The sequence below is a fragment of the Oryctolagus cuniculus genome, chromosome 13, assembly GCF_051225735.1.
Source record: "Oryctolagus cuniculus isolate XC-2025 breed Fujian yellow rabbit chromosome 13, ASM5122573v1, whole genome shotgun sequence".
Lineage (NCBI taxonomy): Eukaryota > Metazoa > Chordata > Mammalia > Lagomorpha > Leporidae > Oryctolagus > Oryctolagus cuniculus.
This window is the reverse complement of record NC_142879.1, coordinates 37,013,963-37,029,596: the sequence shown is the minus strand read 5'-3', so window position 1 is coordinate 37,029,596 and position 15,634 is coordinate 37,013,963. Positions and strand designations below refer to the sequence as shown.

General features: G+C 47.9%; 1 protein-coding gene and 1 pseudogene across 5 annotated transcripts in view; one reads left to right on the top strand and one right to left on the bottom strand.

Annotated features, from left to right (window-relative positions):
- Positions 1-8,789, bottom strand: part of MIA3 (MIA SH3 domain ER export factor 3) — a 56,292-nt gene extending 47,503 nt beyond the window's left edge. For 3 of the 5 annotated variants that reach the window (XM_008268392.5, XM_008268390.5, XM_008268391.5), the window contains exons 1-2: positions 8,584-8,780; positions 5,691-5,824 (exon numbers count right to left, since the gene is read on the bottom strand). In XM_008268392.5, the coding sequence (XP_008266614.4) occupies positions 5,691-5,824; positions 8,584-8,716 (267 nt within the window). In that variant the 5' untranslated portion in view covers positions 8,717-8,780. Of the gene's footprint in view, positions 1-5,690; positions 5,825-6,638; positions 6,730-8,583 lie in introns of all 5 variants that reach the window. The other 2 variants (XM_070055340.2, XR_016219679.1) reach the window with 2 other exon arrangements.
- Positions 8,790-14,385: 5,596 nt separating this feature from the next.
- LOC127483540 (cytochrome c oxidase subunit 4 isoform 1, mitochondrial pseudogene) lies at positions 14,386-14,850 on the top strand (annotated as a pseudogene).
- The last annotated feature ends 784 nt before the right edge of the window (positions 14,851-15,634 follow it).

Sequence of the window (15,634 nt, the reverse complement as noted above, 5' to 3'; positions counted from 1 at the left end):
AAGAATTGTTAAAAGGGACAAACATTAATCACATTCTGTATAAGAAATATAAAAAGAGTTGATACTTTTTAGAAGTGACAGGAAGTCTACAGATAGATATAGGGAGGTAGATATAACCAAGGTAGATAGATAATTGCTATTATAATTAAGCTGATTATTATTCCAATAGAATGAGTTTCTAAACCATTGAAGTCTTTTTTTTTATATCTAGCTTAATTCCTAACATAGGTATATAAAGTTAGATTTTAGAAGCAGATAAAATACCTGCATACAAGATCATAAATATATATAAAATTAAAACTATGCAAAATCAAAGCTGGTTTGAAGCTTTTCAAAGAATTTACCTGCACATTTCATAGTACTGTTCATAAACCAATACTTAACAAGCCTTTCTTAAACCAATACACAGCCACGGAAATTAGTAAGTAAAAATAATATAAAGTTTCTGAAATGTTTGACCACTACAACAAAGATATGTATTTATTGATATCATGTGTTACACTTTTTCAAAAACTACATTTACAGGTACTTAGTGGGGGAAAAAAAGTAATACATACGAATGGCCACACCAAACTTCAGTTTCCCACAAACTACATCCTCTACAGAAAGTGATTCATGCCTTCTCAGCACCAGTGTTTACCACGTGCATACCTTCAGCTAAAGTACAGCACGGGTGTCCTCTTGAGAAACACACACTTTTACCAGCTACTGTGTGGGAGACAGCAGTCAATGTCTGACCCAATCATTAAAGGGGATTGAGACGGAAACCAAATACACAAAAAGAAAGAAAAAGGCCGTCTTATCACTGACTGAAACGTTCTCACTCTCGAGTAGTCCTGTTCTACTTGGAACTCTCCAAAGACAGTGCTGGCAGAAGGACACTGCCATTAAGATTAGATAAGACGGGGCAATTAACCTGGCAGATAAAGTCTGTAACTCTACCAAGTTTAAAACAAAGACATAGACAAACAAAAACCAAAAACCTACAGGATGAAAACGAAGGATCAGGTACAAGAATCATTTTAAAAGCTAGGGAGAGAGAGTTTTTTAATTTCCTAAGTGTAGGGGCCCGGCACTGTGGTGTGACAGGGTAAGCTGCCACCTGTGATGCCAGCATCCCATATGGGCACCAGTTGGAGTTCCGACTGCTCCATTTTTGATCCAGCTCCCTGCTAATGCACCTGGGAAAGCAGCGAGGGATGGTCCAAGTGCTTGGGTCCCTGTACCCACGTGTGAGACCTGGAAAAAGCTCCCCTTCCTGGCTTTGGCTTGGCCCAGCCCTGGCTGTTGTGGACATTTGGGAAGTGAACCGGCAGATGGAAACCCTCGGTGTATGTGTGTGTCCCTCTCTCTGTTTAACTCTGCCTTTGAAATAAATATATCTTTAAAAACATTTCCTAAGTGTAAGATTCATGAGACATGAAGGGAGATACACAAGAAACAAGACGGGAAATATGAGAAAAAGCACTTTTTACTTCTGAAGAAAAAAAATTTTAAGACTTCATTCATGTATTTGAAAGGCACAGTGACAGAGAGAGAGAGAGAGAAAACACATGCTTCCATCTACTGGTTCACTCCCCAAGTGGCACAATGGCCAGGGTTGGACCAGGCCAAGGGAGTCAGGCTCTCCATTGTGGTCTCCCTCATGGGTGGCATGGGCCATCATCTATTGCCTTCCCAGGCACATTAGCAGGATGCTAGATCAGAAGCAGAGCAGAGTAACCTGTGGTGCCACAATGCTGACCCCCTGAGGACAAATGTAATTGGGGAACACTTGGAAAAGGGAAAGAAATCAGAGATACCTGGATAAAGGAAATACATTTATCTATGCTTAATCTCTGTCAATTGAGACACAGATCATATAAAACTCTGTATTTGAAGCTGGTATCACGGTGCAGTGGATTAAGCGGCCACCTCTGATGCCAGTATCCCACACAGGCATACATTGGAGTCCCGGCTGCTCCACTTCAGATCAGCTCCCTGCCAATGAGCCTGGGGAAACAGTGGAGAATGACCCAAGTCCTTGGGCCCCTGACACCCACATGGGAGACCCAGACAGCATTCTAGGCTCCTGGCATTGGTCTGGCCCAATCAGGGTCTTTTGGGGAGTGAATCAGTGGATGAAAGAACTTGCTATCAGTCTCTGTTACTCTGCCTTTCAAATATATTTTTTTAAATCTTCTGTATTTATACACTGGGTAGGAGCTCATTTCCTATAATCTGACAAAAAAAAAATTCAGAATCATAGGCTCTCATGACTGCAAGTGATCTTTAGGCCTAATTTGGCTTCCACACATCATTCCTTCAAAGATACTGGAAAAAAAAATAGTAGAGTACTGTCTCAAGAGAACCAATTCTATGTGTCACTGCCCCATAAGGCAGTCTGCAGAAGGCAGGCAGATAAGACGTGGGCCCTTCCATCACAGAGGTGTGACTGCGCAGAGAGCTAAGACCATACACACACTAACCACTGTGCAGAGCACTGCAGACCGGACAGCAGCCAGCAGATCTGAGAGCAAGGATCTCTTCCGCCTGGGTGCTGGAGGCAGCACTCCACAAGAAGGGAGGATAAGGGCTGTGACCCAGAAGGAGGCACAGGATTTCAAGAGGTGAGTATGGGCAAGAACAAAAAGGCGGCAGGAAGAAAATGCAAGTCAAGTTCATGGATCCCAACACTTGGCAAGGAGGCAAAGGGGAGAGAGAACAGCACGGTTCTAAGATGAATGCAGCTTGGCCGGCGCCGCAGCTCACTAGGCTAATCCTCCGCCTAGCGACGCTGGCACACCGGGTTCTAGTCCCGGTCGGGGCGCCGGATTCTGTCCCGGTTGCCCCTCTTCCAGGCCAGCTCTCTGCTGTGGCCCGGGAGTGCAGTGGAGGATGGCCCAGGTGCTTGGTCCCTGCACCCCATGGGAGACCAGGAAAAGCACCTGGCTCCTGGCTCCTGCCATCGGATCAGCGCGGTGCGCCGGCCGCGGCGGCCATTGGAGGGTGAACCAAGGGCAAAGGAAGACCTTTCTCTCTGTCTCTCTCTCTCACTGTCCACTCTGCCTGTCAAAATAAATAAATAAAAAAAAAAAAAAAAAAAGATGAATGCAGCTGAGGCACCTGGGAAAACACTGCCAGGCCTAAAGATGACCAAGAAATTCCACTTGGTAGACTCGAAGAACAACAGATTCTTCTTTGCGTGGAGTAATTCGATCGGGATTCTGTGTAAATATCAGGGCACGATCTTCTCAGAGATCTAGACCACCACCACCAGGGTTAATCTATTTTTCCTATGGGGAATCTCGACAACCTTCTTTTCTGTTACACCTTCGATGTTTTACTGAGGATGAACACTTTCACAGCTGGGACTGGGAATGTATCCAAACTGGGACAATCCTAAAATCATCAAGGACCCTCACTACTCAGTTAAGTAAGTAGAGTCCACATGTCCTTATTTTTTTTTTTTTTTTTAAGGATTTATTTATTTATTTGAAAAGCAGAGTTACAGAGAGGCGGGGCAGAGAGAAAGAGAGAGGTCTTCCAACCATTGGGTCACTCCCCAGATGGCTGCAATGGCTGGAGCTGGGCTGATCTGAAGCCAGGAACCAGGAGTTTCCTCCAGGTCTCCACACGAGTGTAGAGGCCCAAGGACTTGGGCCATCTTCTACCACTTTCCCAGGCCACAGCAGAGAGCTAGATCGGAAGTGGAGCAGCTGGGACTTGAACTGACGTCCATATGGGATGCCGGTACTGCAGGTGGCAGCTTTACCCCCAGTGCCAGCCTCCACATGTCCTTTCTACAAAGCAAAGGACAATAACTCAACTGTCTCTTAATCAGGTCACTTCCAGTGAACCTCTGCATTGAAAACATGGAAGCCTTAAGCAGTCACTGACTGCCACATCTGGTATCGGGACACTCAGAAAACTGGCTGGGAAGAGGGTCCCCACCTCCAGGTACAACTATATTGAAAGCAGGAAAAGGATGACCTCGAAGTTGCAAACAAAAATAAAAAAACAACCAGGAAATCACACAGTGAACACAATCTTTTGCTTTAACAGACTAATAATGACACAGATGACTGGGTAACTTTTCCCAGGGCTGCCACTTTTTCCACAGATATAAATACTATGGAAAAGAAGAAAAACAGAGTCAACTTGAAAGGTGCATGCCTAGGCACCGGCACTGTGGCACAGTTGAGCCACCACTTGTGATCCAGCATCCCTTACCAGAGCACTAGCCCAAGTCCCAGCTGCTCCGCTTCCAATCCAGCTCCCTGCTAAATGTGCCTAGGAAGGCAAGGGAAGATGGCACAAGCACTCGGGTCCCTGCTACCCATGTGGGAGACCTGGATGGAGCTCCTGGCTCCTGGCTTCAGCCTGGACCAGCACTGGCAGTTGAAGCCATTTGGGGAGTGAACCAGGGGATGGACTGTCGCTCCCCCTCTTCGTGGAGGAACGACACAGGACCCTGCGCTGTTCTTTTGTCTGCTCGGCCCTTCCCGGGTTTGCTGCTGGTTCTTCCCGGGTTGGCTACCAACCCTTCCACCTCCGTGAAAGGGCGGTTCCCCCTGCCACTTTCCCCACTTCCGCGGGGGAGCGGCACACCGCCGGCCGGCTCTTCGGGGGCTGCTCAGATGTTCCTCCAGGTGTTCCTGGTGCATGTTGTCTCTCTCCTCCCTTATAGTCCTCCCACCAATCCCAACTCTGCTACCCACACGCCGAGTACGCTGCTCTCCTCCAATCAGGAGCAGGTCCTGCTGCTTATTGGTTGAACTGGAGGCAGCTGTGTAGAAGCTGTTTCCTCCTCTCCCAGCGCCATATTGTGGGAGAGCAGATGCATAGAATAAGTCTTAATTCCAGTAACAGTCTAGTCCGAGTTGCTCCCCACAATGGACAACCTCTCCCTGTCTCACCGTCTCTCTCTCTCTCAGTCACTCTGCCTTTCAAATACATCTTTAAAGAAAAAAGAGAAACGTGCATGCCTGAAACACTACTTCACTTGTAGTTTACAGGATTAAATCTGATGTGTGTGAGTTCTCCCTCTGGGAAGCAGTGAAAGTAAGAATGCTCAGGGTTTTTTGTGTTTTTTTTTTTTTTTTTTAAAGATTTATTTTATTTATTTGAAAGACAGTTACAGAGAGAGGTAGAGCAAGAGAGAGCGAGAGCAAGAGAGAGAAAGGTCTTCTACTCCATGGGTTTACTCCCCAAATGACCACAACAGCCAGAGCTGAGCTGATCTGAAGCCAGGAGCTTCTTCTGGGTCTCCCAGGTGGGTGCAGGGGCCCAAGGACTTGGGCCATCTTCTACTGCTTTCCCAACCATAGTAGAGAGCTGGATCAGAAGAGGAGCAGCCAGGACTTGAACCAGCGTCCATATGATGCTGGCACTGCAGGCTGGGGCTTTAACCCACTGAGCTGGCCCCAAATGTTCAGGTTTTCATCAGGCCAACCTTTCATATGTACTGAGCATCCTGGAACTTAATGCCAATGGGCAATAGTGAAAATCAGTTCAATTGTGTTTCAGAAAACTTCCGTGCCACATTGTTCTCCGAGGCCTGGCTAGAGACTCGGGCTCATCTTTTTTCACGGTCTGGTGGGGGACAAGTTAACTCCATCCAAGACACCAAGGAAACAGTCAGTGAAATCTACACTTCTAAGCAGCACGACAAAAAGCAAGAAAATAAAGTATATCGAATGTTTACTTACAGTTCCAGCCCAAACTTCGGGTGATCCCCCCGCCAGCTTATAGTACACATATACAGGGTCACCTTTTTTAAAATTCACAAAACGGCAGTCTGGGCCTGTGAAATCGTCGAGGGCCTCACCCCGGTACATTAACACTGTATATAAAGACAGGAAAAAATAACCAGGTATCAGATCCAACTTTCACAACCCACACTGATGTATCAGGAAACATAAGGATCCCACTGTAAACAATCGTGTTGTCCCAGTACTCTCTTGGAATCCTTTTCCATCCACTGCTTATAGTATCTAAAATCCTCAGCACTTTATTGCTCTAAGTCATGACATCGTTTGTAATGAGACAGGGGAGAGGGAACTTTCCTTGTTTTTCTCTCTAGAGAACGCTGAGAAACAAGAAGCATTGTGGCCACGCCACACATTCCTGGTCTCCAGTCAAACCCCTGGTTCCCTCTCTAATCCAGTCTCCAATCTTTGCTGTTTCATACTCATATAAAGCTCTGCTTTGCAAATGGGTAAATTCAAGTGCAGACTGCTAACTGGCTTAGGCCTGGCTACGTGGAGAGGTAATAGGGAACCAGGAAGAGAAGCACACCCAGGAATACCCAAGGGGTCCATTAACTTGAACTAATCGCTAAAAGGCACTACTTTTAAGTGGCTGCAATTGCTACCAGGCAACAAGAAACACCATCAACTTCATTTGTAGCCAAGTTGTTCTCTCTGTACAATATGGGAATAAAGAAATGGGAAAGGGTATCAAACCCTATTATGAACGGATCCAGCCGTATCACAAGGCAGTATGTTCTGAAACTAAGTAACGTTGACTGTATCCAACATTAAGGACATTTCCAAAGGAAAAATACTCTTATTTATATTTTCCTATAAACAAAATCAAAAGTGGACATCCCATTTGGCAGGGACCAAGCAAAACTATGAGAATAGGTCAGTAGTTACCTTCATGCTTAAAATGCAGGACTTAAATCACACTCGATCTAGAAACTGGTAGAAGCAGTATTTTTCTTTTTGTTGACCAAATACACAGTTTCTGATATGAGATGAAATGGACAATAAATGCATTTAAATAGCAGAAACAAGGATGAAATGAAAAAAAAAAAAAAACACTTTTTCTAAAAGTCAATTAGCAATAAAATACATAAAAGCCTATGTTTTAAAAATAGGAATTCCAGGGGCAAACAGACAGATTCAGAAGGGACTGTTTTCAGACACATCAGCATCTTTGTTTGGATATAACCGGGTGCCAGGCCAGGTTGAAGGTGACAGGAACTGTAAGACTTGGGGACTCTATGGGAATTGGAAATGTCAGTGTTTCTGTTGTTCCCCCTCAGATGGACGAGGATTTGTAGGAACACACCAGAGGACAACATAATGCACTTGGTGGGACACCTGTGTCCAGCACGTGGGGACACCTGACATAGCACTTTGTGCAGCACCACACAGTCTCAGGCAATGCCCCTGCCGTGGCCTGTTGAGTTTGGTTACATCTGTTTGGACACCTGCAGCCTTTCTCAAATTACCCACAAAGGCTAGCTCCTCCAACAGACCTCTCAGCACCAAGGAAGCATGAGATGTGACTCCTGGGGTAATTTGTTTTGAGAAACCCAGCAGAACAGTGCTTGAAAGCAAAACCAGCAAACATTTCACCACATCCAATAGCAAACAGACATTTGGGTTTGCTCCAAGAAAGAAAACTGAAGGCAAAAAAGCATGGCAGTGCTCCTTTACATGAGCTGGAGGGCTGCTTCTAGGAATGCCTTAACACAGATTACAGATCACCTCCTTTCTTCTCTTCAAATACTGTAGTGACACAAACCCTTCAAATTATGCAATCTTAGAGCACGAATCTGAATGTATAAATAGTTAAACTGTAGGCTTCTTGGCCCTTTTGGAATGAATAATTTCTGCAGGATTGCTCCTAATTTATGAACCACCATTTCTGCAGCGACTGTCTGTAAGTTATAAGGTTAAGAAGGATCCTGGACCCGGCAAACAGAGAAGGCTCCGACAACACAACTAAAGGCGAACGCTGGTTGGGCTTATAAGGCCCTTGAAGCATTTCTTACGATTATTATTGTAACGACCTTCCATATCTGAGTCTGAAGACTGCTCTCCTCATCGCCCATCCCCAGTCTGGGACTGGGGAGCAATTCCACTTCCTGCGCCTCTCCCAGGTGGCCGGTGCAGATCCTCGGCCTCTTTCGAGAGCCAAGGATTTTGGCCTTCCTGCTGCCCAGCCTGGCAGTTTGCAAGGACGACCCCACGCACAGAAATGACAGGGCTGAGGCAGAGCCTGGGTGCAGACCTCGGAAAACCCTGCGTGCCTTGCACTCCGGGCTCGTCCCAAACCTAAAATCCAAGCCCTGCCCAAAAGGCAATTAGAGCCCAAATCCCAGGAAAGCAAAAGGTCGCCCGTCCCGAGGAGCCCCACGTCTTCCTGCCACCGGGAACACGCGCACAGAGACCCTGGCGCATCTACCCGGTTTCTGCACCACTGAGGTCCCCGTGGCGGGGGCGGGAAGCGCTCGGCTGCAGCGTGGGGAGCCCCGGGTCGCGGCGCGCAAGCCCCTCAACCTAGAGCCACCGATCAGGGGAAGGGGGACACCACGCGCTGTCCCTGCGGGAACCAGGGGCCACCCCGACCCCACGCCGCGGCCAGCAGAGGGAAAACAAAACGCTGGCAACAAGTGGGAGGTGCAGCCCCTCGCGACCACGCCGGCTGGGCACAGAGTCGGGGGACGCAACGCAGGCTCCCGGAGCTCGCCCACTCCCGCGCTCTGCCTGCCCGCGGGGCTGCAGAGCCCCGACCCGCGCAGCCCGGGCGGCGTCACCGCCGCCGCCGCCGCCGCGGAGACCCCGGGCCGGCCGCCCGCCCCGCACTCACTGCTGCATTCGTCGTCCGCGCAGAGTTTGTGCTCCGAGAAGCGCCGGCCGGTGCTCGGGTCTGGCTGGCCCGACCCCCGCCAGGGCGGCCCGAGCACGAGCAGCCAGAAGAGCAGCCCCGGCGCCGCAGCCATGTTGTGGTCACCCCGGGGAGTCTGTGACGCGGAGGCGGCGGCGGCCGGGCGGGCGCGGCGGGCGGCGCCGTGGGCGGGGCGCGGGAGCCGGGTGGGAGGTGCGGCGCCGAGGGCGGCGCCGGGAGGGTCCGAGCGGTTCCCGACCGACACGTCAGCAGGGGCTCCGAGAGGGGACGCGGGGCTCGGAGCCGAGGGGACCGGCGGCGCCTCCTCCGCCGGAGGCCTTCTCCGGCCGCTGCCTTGGCAACTGGGACTCTGAGTCTGTGCCCTCACCCAATCGCCGGGCTCTGCCGGGTCCGCTCGCAGCCGACCCTCCGCGCGCCCGCCTCGGCGCCAGCGCCCCCTGCGCACTTGGGTACCCCGGGCCTGCGCAGTCCCGGCGGCTCCTTCTCGGGGCCTGTCGCGGCCTTGGGGTCTCTTACACCCCGAACCGGCCCGCTCCACCGCCCACAGCCCTTGCTTCTTGCTTTGGTGCCTCCCTTTTCAGAACTAGCGAATCCCCACCCACGGTTGGTCTTCAGTTCGAGGCTCCCTCCCCTTCAGACTCACAGGGGTTCCCTGGGACCCCCACCCCGTGAGCCGCTTTGACGGAGAAAGAGGGAGAGCGGGAAGTGGGTTGGGGGTGTGCATCAGAGCCAGGGCCTGTTGGGTCTGTAAGGGGGAAGAGCAGATAGAGGTGGGCGATGACCCTTCCCAGATGTTGAGATTCCCACGTGTTTGTCCATAAGGGAGAAAGTCATGCAATTCAACATAAGTGTGTTGAGCTCCTATTTTATGCTACCTTTCGTACTAGACCCAGGATGAAGCTCTAGGGTGGGCCGGTGCCAGACAAGCAAGATAGCTGGCCTTTGGCTAGAGACGCAGCGGGTTAGTGGAAGCCAGTTGGCCTAAAAGCAATTGAAGAGTAAGTATCAGAGAGGAGAAAGCCAGGTTCATTGCAGCTAACAATTACTGGGTGCTTGCTCTCTGCCCAGTTATTAGTCTAAGGGCTTTCTATGTGTCCATTCGCTTACTTTGCACACAATAGCACTTCCTAGCAGCAGATCCTCTGATGATACCCATTGTAGAGATGTGGCCATTGAGTCATTCCCACGCCTAGTGAGGGGGTGGAGCCAAAAAAAAAAAAAAAAAAAACAGGTACCACTCTCCCTGTTAATTACAAGTCTATAAAGCCTCCATCAAGTGACAAGCAATTTTTGTATTTCCTTTCTGACTAGTGGAGCAAAATCTTCCCAAAATCATTACATAACTAATGTCTATATGTTCAAAATTAAAGGTGGGGGGTGGACACAAGCAGGTGAGTCCAAGGAAGAGTGGCTACAGTGCTGGCTGGAGCACTATGCCTTTGTGTCCAGGGGCTTTTCACTGTAGTGAGCCACAGACCCAGTGGTTGGTTTCCCAGACTAACTGGGTTCTGGAGAAATGAAAAGGAAGAATGTGCCCCATCCATGGAATCCATAGATTGAATAGGGGGAAAGATGCTAAAGAGGCACTCACTGTTTTTTTAAGTCTACGGGGCCCAAGAGCAGTCCCCTGAGTCCAGCAGGCTGTGGCTGCCTGGCAAGGTCGGGCACAAGCACTCTCCAAGCAGTCACAGTGCCTGTCATTCTCTATCTCTCTGCTACTGTGTAGTTATTTGCCTTAGGATCCGAAGTGTGTCCAGTAGGATATAAAGCCTAAGTCTTTCTGCTCTCAAACCTTGCCCCTTTCAGTCTTTCCTATCTCAGATAGAAATCGGAATGGAAATTTAATTCCCATCTCCCAAGTGCTCACGGCAAACACTTAGAAACCAACCTTGACCTCTTTTCTGTCACACCCCAAATCTCAGAGAACCTTGTTTTATTTAATTCAGGTTATTGAGGTATGGTTAGCCCATAATAGGCAAGACTGATATATCTGAAAGAAACAGGAGCTAGCAATGCCAGCATCCCATAATGGGCACGTGTTCTGTCTCTGCTAATCTGCCTGGGAAAGCAGTGGAAGATGGCCCAAGTCCTTGGGTTCCTGCACCCACATGGGAGACCCGGCTTCCGGCTCATGGCTTCAAATTGGCCCACCTCTAACTACTGCGGTCATTTGGGGAGTGAATCAGCAGGTGGAAGACTTCTCTCTCTGCCTCTGCCTTTCTGTAACTCTGCCTTTCAAATAAATAAATAAATAAATCTTAAAAAAAGAGAAAGTTTGGGGAAGCCAATGCAGCTAGACTTTGTAGGGCTGAGTACAGGAGAAAAGAGAGCTGCAGGGGAGGGGGAGAACCCTTCAGAGATCTACTGAGGGTAAAGGCATGTGATGTGAGGAACTGCCTGAAGCCAGGAAAAGAAGCACTGGTGCAGAACTTGGAGCGGGTGGGGGCGATTTTTGGAGTGAACTGATTGTGTTTGTGATACCACCAGCCAAGGTGGGCAAATATGGAAGGAACAGAGTATCCAGTAGACTGTTCAGTAAAGGGGAAAAATTAGTTCAGGATTAAATGTTACTCTGGTCCTGCCTAACAAAGCTTAAAAGCAAGTCTTGAAAAGATCAAAATGTTTCCAAGTAAATTAACTGCATTCCAGAGCAAAGCCCAAAAATATTTAAAAGAACATAAACTATCCAGCATCCAGCAAGGTAAATTTATGATGTCTGGAATCCAATAAAAGCTTAGGAGGTATGCAAAGAAGTAGGAAAATACATAATGAATTTATAAATCATAATGAACATAACAATAATGAATTTTAAAATACTTAACGAAAATTAAAAATCAATCAACAGAAATTGTACCAGAAGTGAAACTTGTGGTAGAATTCTTACACAAGGATGATAGACTCCTATGGTTATCATCCATATGTTCAAGAAGCTATAGAAAAGCGTAAGCATGTAAAATGGAAACAAAGAAGATATAAAAATGACCTAACTCATGCTTAAAAAGATGAAAATAACAATGACTGAGATGAGAAACACACTGAATGGGATTAGCAATAGAAGAAAATACCAGTGAACTTGAAAATGTAGCATTATGGGGGCCAGCATTATGGCTTCAAGTGGTTAAGCCACTACTTGTGACACCAGCATCCTACATTGACGTGCTGGTTCCAGTCCTGGCTGTTCTGCTTCCAATCCAGCTTCCTGGTAATGTGCCCTGAAAGGAAGCAGAAGATGATGGCCCAAGTGCTTGGGCCCCTGCCACCCATGTGGGAGATCAGGAAGGAGTTCCTGGCTCCTGGCTTCAGCCTGGCCCAGCCCTGGCTATTGCAGCTGTTCGGGAGTGAACCAGCTGATTTAAGATCTTTCTCTCTGTGTGTCTGTCTTTCCTTGTTTCACTGTTACTCTGCCTTTCAAATAAATAAAATACCGAATTTAAAATTCCCAGGCCACCAGAAGAGAGCTGGGAGCCGACGCTGTGGCATAGCATGTAGAGCCACTTCCTGCAGTACCAGATTCCCATGTGGGCACTGGTTAGAGTTCCAGCTGCTCCACTTCCCATCCAGCTCTCAGCTATGGCCTGAGAAAGCAGTAGAAGACAGCCCAAGTCTTTGAGCCCTTGCACCCATGTGGGAGACCCAGAAGAACCTCCAGACTCCTGGTTTCAGAGTGAGCCAGTGGATGGAAGACCTTTGTCTGTCTATCTGTCTCTCTCTCTCTCTCTCTCTCTGCCTCTGTAGCTCTTCCTTTCAAATAAATAAATAAATATTTAAAAAGGGGGGGGGGAGGGGAGAAGAGGAAGAGAAGAGAGAAGAAGTGGAAGAGAGGGAGAAAAAGGAAGGGGAGGGAGAGGGATCTGGATTGGAAGTGGAGCAGCTGGGACTCGAACTGGCACCCATGTGCGATGCTGACGCCGAAAGGGGAGGCTTACCCTAGAACATTTGAAAGTCACAGAGACAGAATAAGATTTCCCACCCACTGGTTCATTCCCTGAATGCCCGCAACAGCCAGAACTGGGTAGGCTCAAGCCAAGAGCTCAGAGCTCCACCTGGGTCTCCCGCGTGGATGGCAGGGATCCAAGTACTTGAGCAGTCATCTGCTGCCTCCCAGGACGCACGTTGGCTGGAAGCTGGGGAAGAAGCAGAGGAGCAGGGACTTACACTAGGCACTCCGATAGGGAATGTGGGTGTCCCAAGTGGTGAGCCACTTTGCTCATTTATAACAACCCTCTCTTGAGAACTAATCAGGCTTCTGTGAAAACTGACCAGAGTTCTGTGAGAACCACATCAATTCCTTTAAAAAAAAAAAAAATAGGTTAAGCCTCCATCTGCAGTGCTGGCATTCGTATGGGCACCAGTTCAAGTTCAGGCTGCTCCACTTCCAATTCAGCTCGCTGCTAATGTGCCTGGGGAAGCCGCAGAAGATGGTATAAGTCCTTGGGACCCTGCACCTATGTGGGACACCTGGATAAAGCTCCTGGCTCTTGGCTTTGGCCTGGCCCAGCACCGGCCTTTGCAGGCATTTTTGGGAGTGAAACAGAGAATGGAAGACCTCTCTGTCTTCTTCTTCTCTCTCTGTTTCTCTGCATTTCAAAATAAATCTTTTTAAAAATAAGTTTTTAAAGCTTTAAGTATTTATTTTGAGAGTCAGAGAGAGGAGGGCTCTTCTGTCTGTTGATTCACGCCCCAAATGGCTGCAATAGCCAGGATGAAACCAAGATCCCAGAACTCCATCCACATCTCCCACATGCGTGTAGGTGTTCAAGTACTTGGACCATCTTCCTAACCCTAGTGTTAGACTTAAATTGACATGTTTTCAGGAACTTCAAGCCTCAATCATATAAAATAATACCAAACCCAACCCTAACAAATTGGATACCCAACCTACCCAAACAGATTAGAGTTTGCCATTTGTCATTCCACAGGAAACAGGCTGGCCTCTATCACTGACCAGTCAAAGGAAGGCCACAAACATTGTGGACCAACCAGAGGTCCACACTTGAGTTGAGCATGCATTGCTCATCCCCAACTTTGGACTTTAAAATTCATGGCCTGTATTCCCTCCAGGAGTCCAGGAATTAAGCAGCAGTGGCCCAATTCCTTACTTTGCACATGTAATAAATGCCTATGTACCTATGATTGACCACAAGAGTGAGACAGATAAAGGACAACAAAGATATAGTTCTTTACTCTGACAAGTCAGCCTGCACAGTATCATTTCCTATTGGGCATCGGAGGGCTCCTTCCTCTCTTGTCTCTGTTTGTGTCCAGTGTCATTCTTTGTATCACTCTTTAAGAGACAGGTCCATCTGAACATCTGTGCCCAAAGGACCCCAGTCTTGGCTCCACCCCGAGGGTGGAGGGTGACTCTGGATCCTCATTACATCCTTCAGGGTGGGAACTCCTAAAAGATAAACAAACCTCTCTAGCTAACATTAGTTACTTCTCTTAGTAAGAATAAGGGTGGGGTGGGGGTTGGGGGAGAAGTAAGAGCAACATCCTGCCACACATAACGCTAAGATACGTTTTGCTACAAATTTTAAGTACTCAAGAGTTAAGCAAGTGATGGGGTGGAATATGAGGTTAAAAACAGGATTTAGATTCTAAAAAGGGATGAAAGGGTAAGGAACAAAATATCCCAAGAGTAGACACAGCAGAAAGCAATATGCTTGGGGTGGACTTGACACATTGATTAAGATGCATCTCGGAGACAGTTGGGGCAAGCAGGGTCGGCAACAGGGAAGATGTACTTTTTCTGTATGTTTCAGAATGTTGGCCACCAGGGTATTTAGCCTAATTGGTAAGTGTGCAATTTCCACCTCAGTGTGTGTGCGCTCACATGGAAATGCTGTAAAGAGTAAGGGCTATGCTCTCCCAAGCTATGTGGATCGGCGTTTGACTACCCCTTGCCCGACATGGCCCATGTGAAGCAACCGTCTGCCTCACCAGGGATGAGAAGATCGAGTTGTATTGCAGTCAGTTCAACGAGAGCTTTGCTGAGGTGAAAAGGGGCATGAATGAGTGGAAGACAGTTGTGGGCGCAGCCCTGTTCTTCATCAGCTTCACGGCCTCCTTCTGATTTGGGAGAAGCACTACGTGTACGGCCCCATCCTGCACACCTTTGACAAAGAGTGGATGGCCATGTAAACCAAGATGCTGCTAGACACAAAGATCAACCCCATCCAGGGCTTCTCTGCCAAGTGGGACTATGGCAAGAATGAGTGGAAGAAGTAAGAGCTTGCTGCTGTGGATCTGAGCCTTCCTATGTTCTGTTGCCTCTTGCAATGCCAAGTATTTACTGGTAACCCCTATGCCAGACAGTACTAATCCTAATCAATGACCAGTTTATGTGAAAAAAAAGAAAAAGATGCAGCTCAGTATGCTCACTTTGAGTCCCAGCTCTGATCCTGATTCCAGCTTTCTGCTAATGCACACTCTGGGAGGCAGTAGATGTTGGCTCAAGTGGTTGGGTCCCTGCACTCACATGGGAGATTCAGAATGAATTCCCAGCTCCTGGCTTCCTCCTGGCCCAGCCCTGGCTGTTGAGGACATTTGGCAAGTGAACTGGCAGATGGGAGTTCTCACTCTCTTGCTGCCTTTCAAATCAGTTAAGTAGGTTAATTAATGATAAAGAAAACATGCTTAAAGATCAGTAAGGAGACCTAATCTTACTAGAGTGAAAGGATTCTATGAGAGTAGTGGAAAACAAATTTGGATGGCAAGAATGAAAGCCTCTGAAAATCAAGCATAATAATTTAGACTTAATAGAATAAAAACATAGAAAGCTATCAAACTTGAAGTTAAGGGGTCATGTAACGGAAGTGGAAATTAGCAAACATCCTGTTGTGGGAACCAGGGAGAAAGCCAGTGAGAACAGAGGTTTGTGTTCAAAATGACCAGTAGGGTTAAATCTCTTCTTTGAAAACTCATGTCAAACAGTATATTCTACTGGATGTAAGTCACATAAAAGGCAAGATTTTCTACCAGCTTGTACTATTTGTCTAGTCCTGGCAAATAT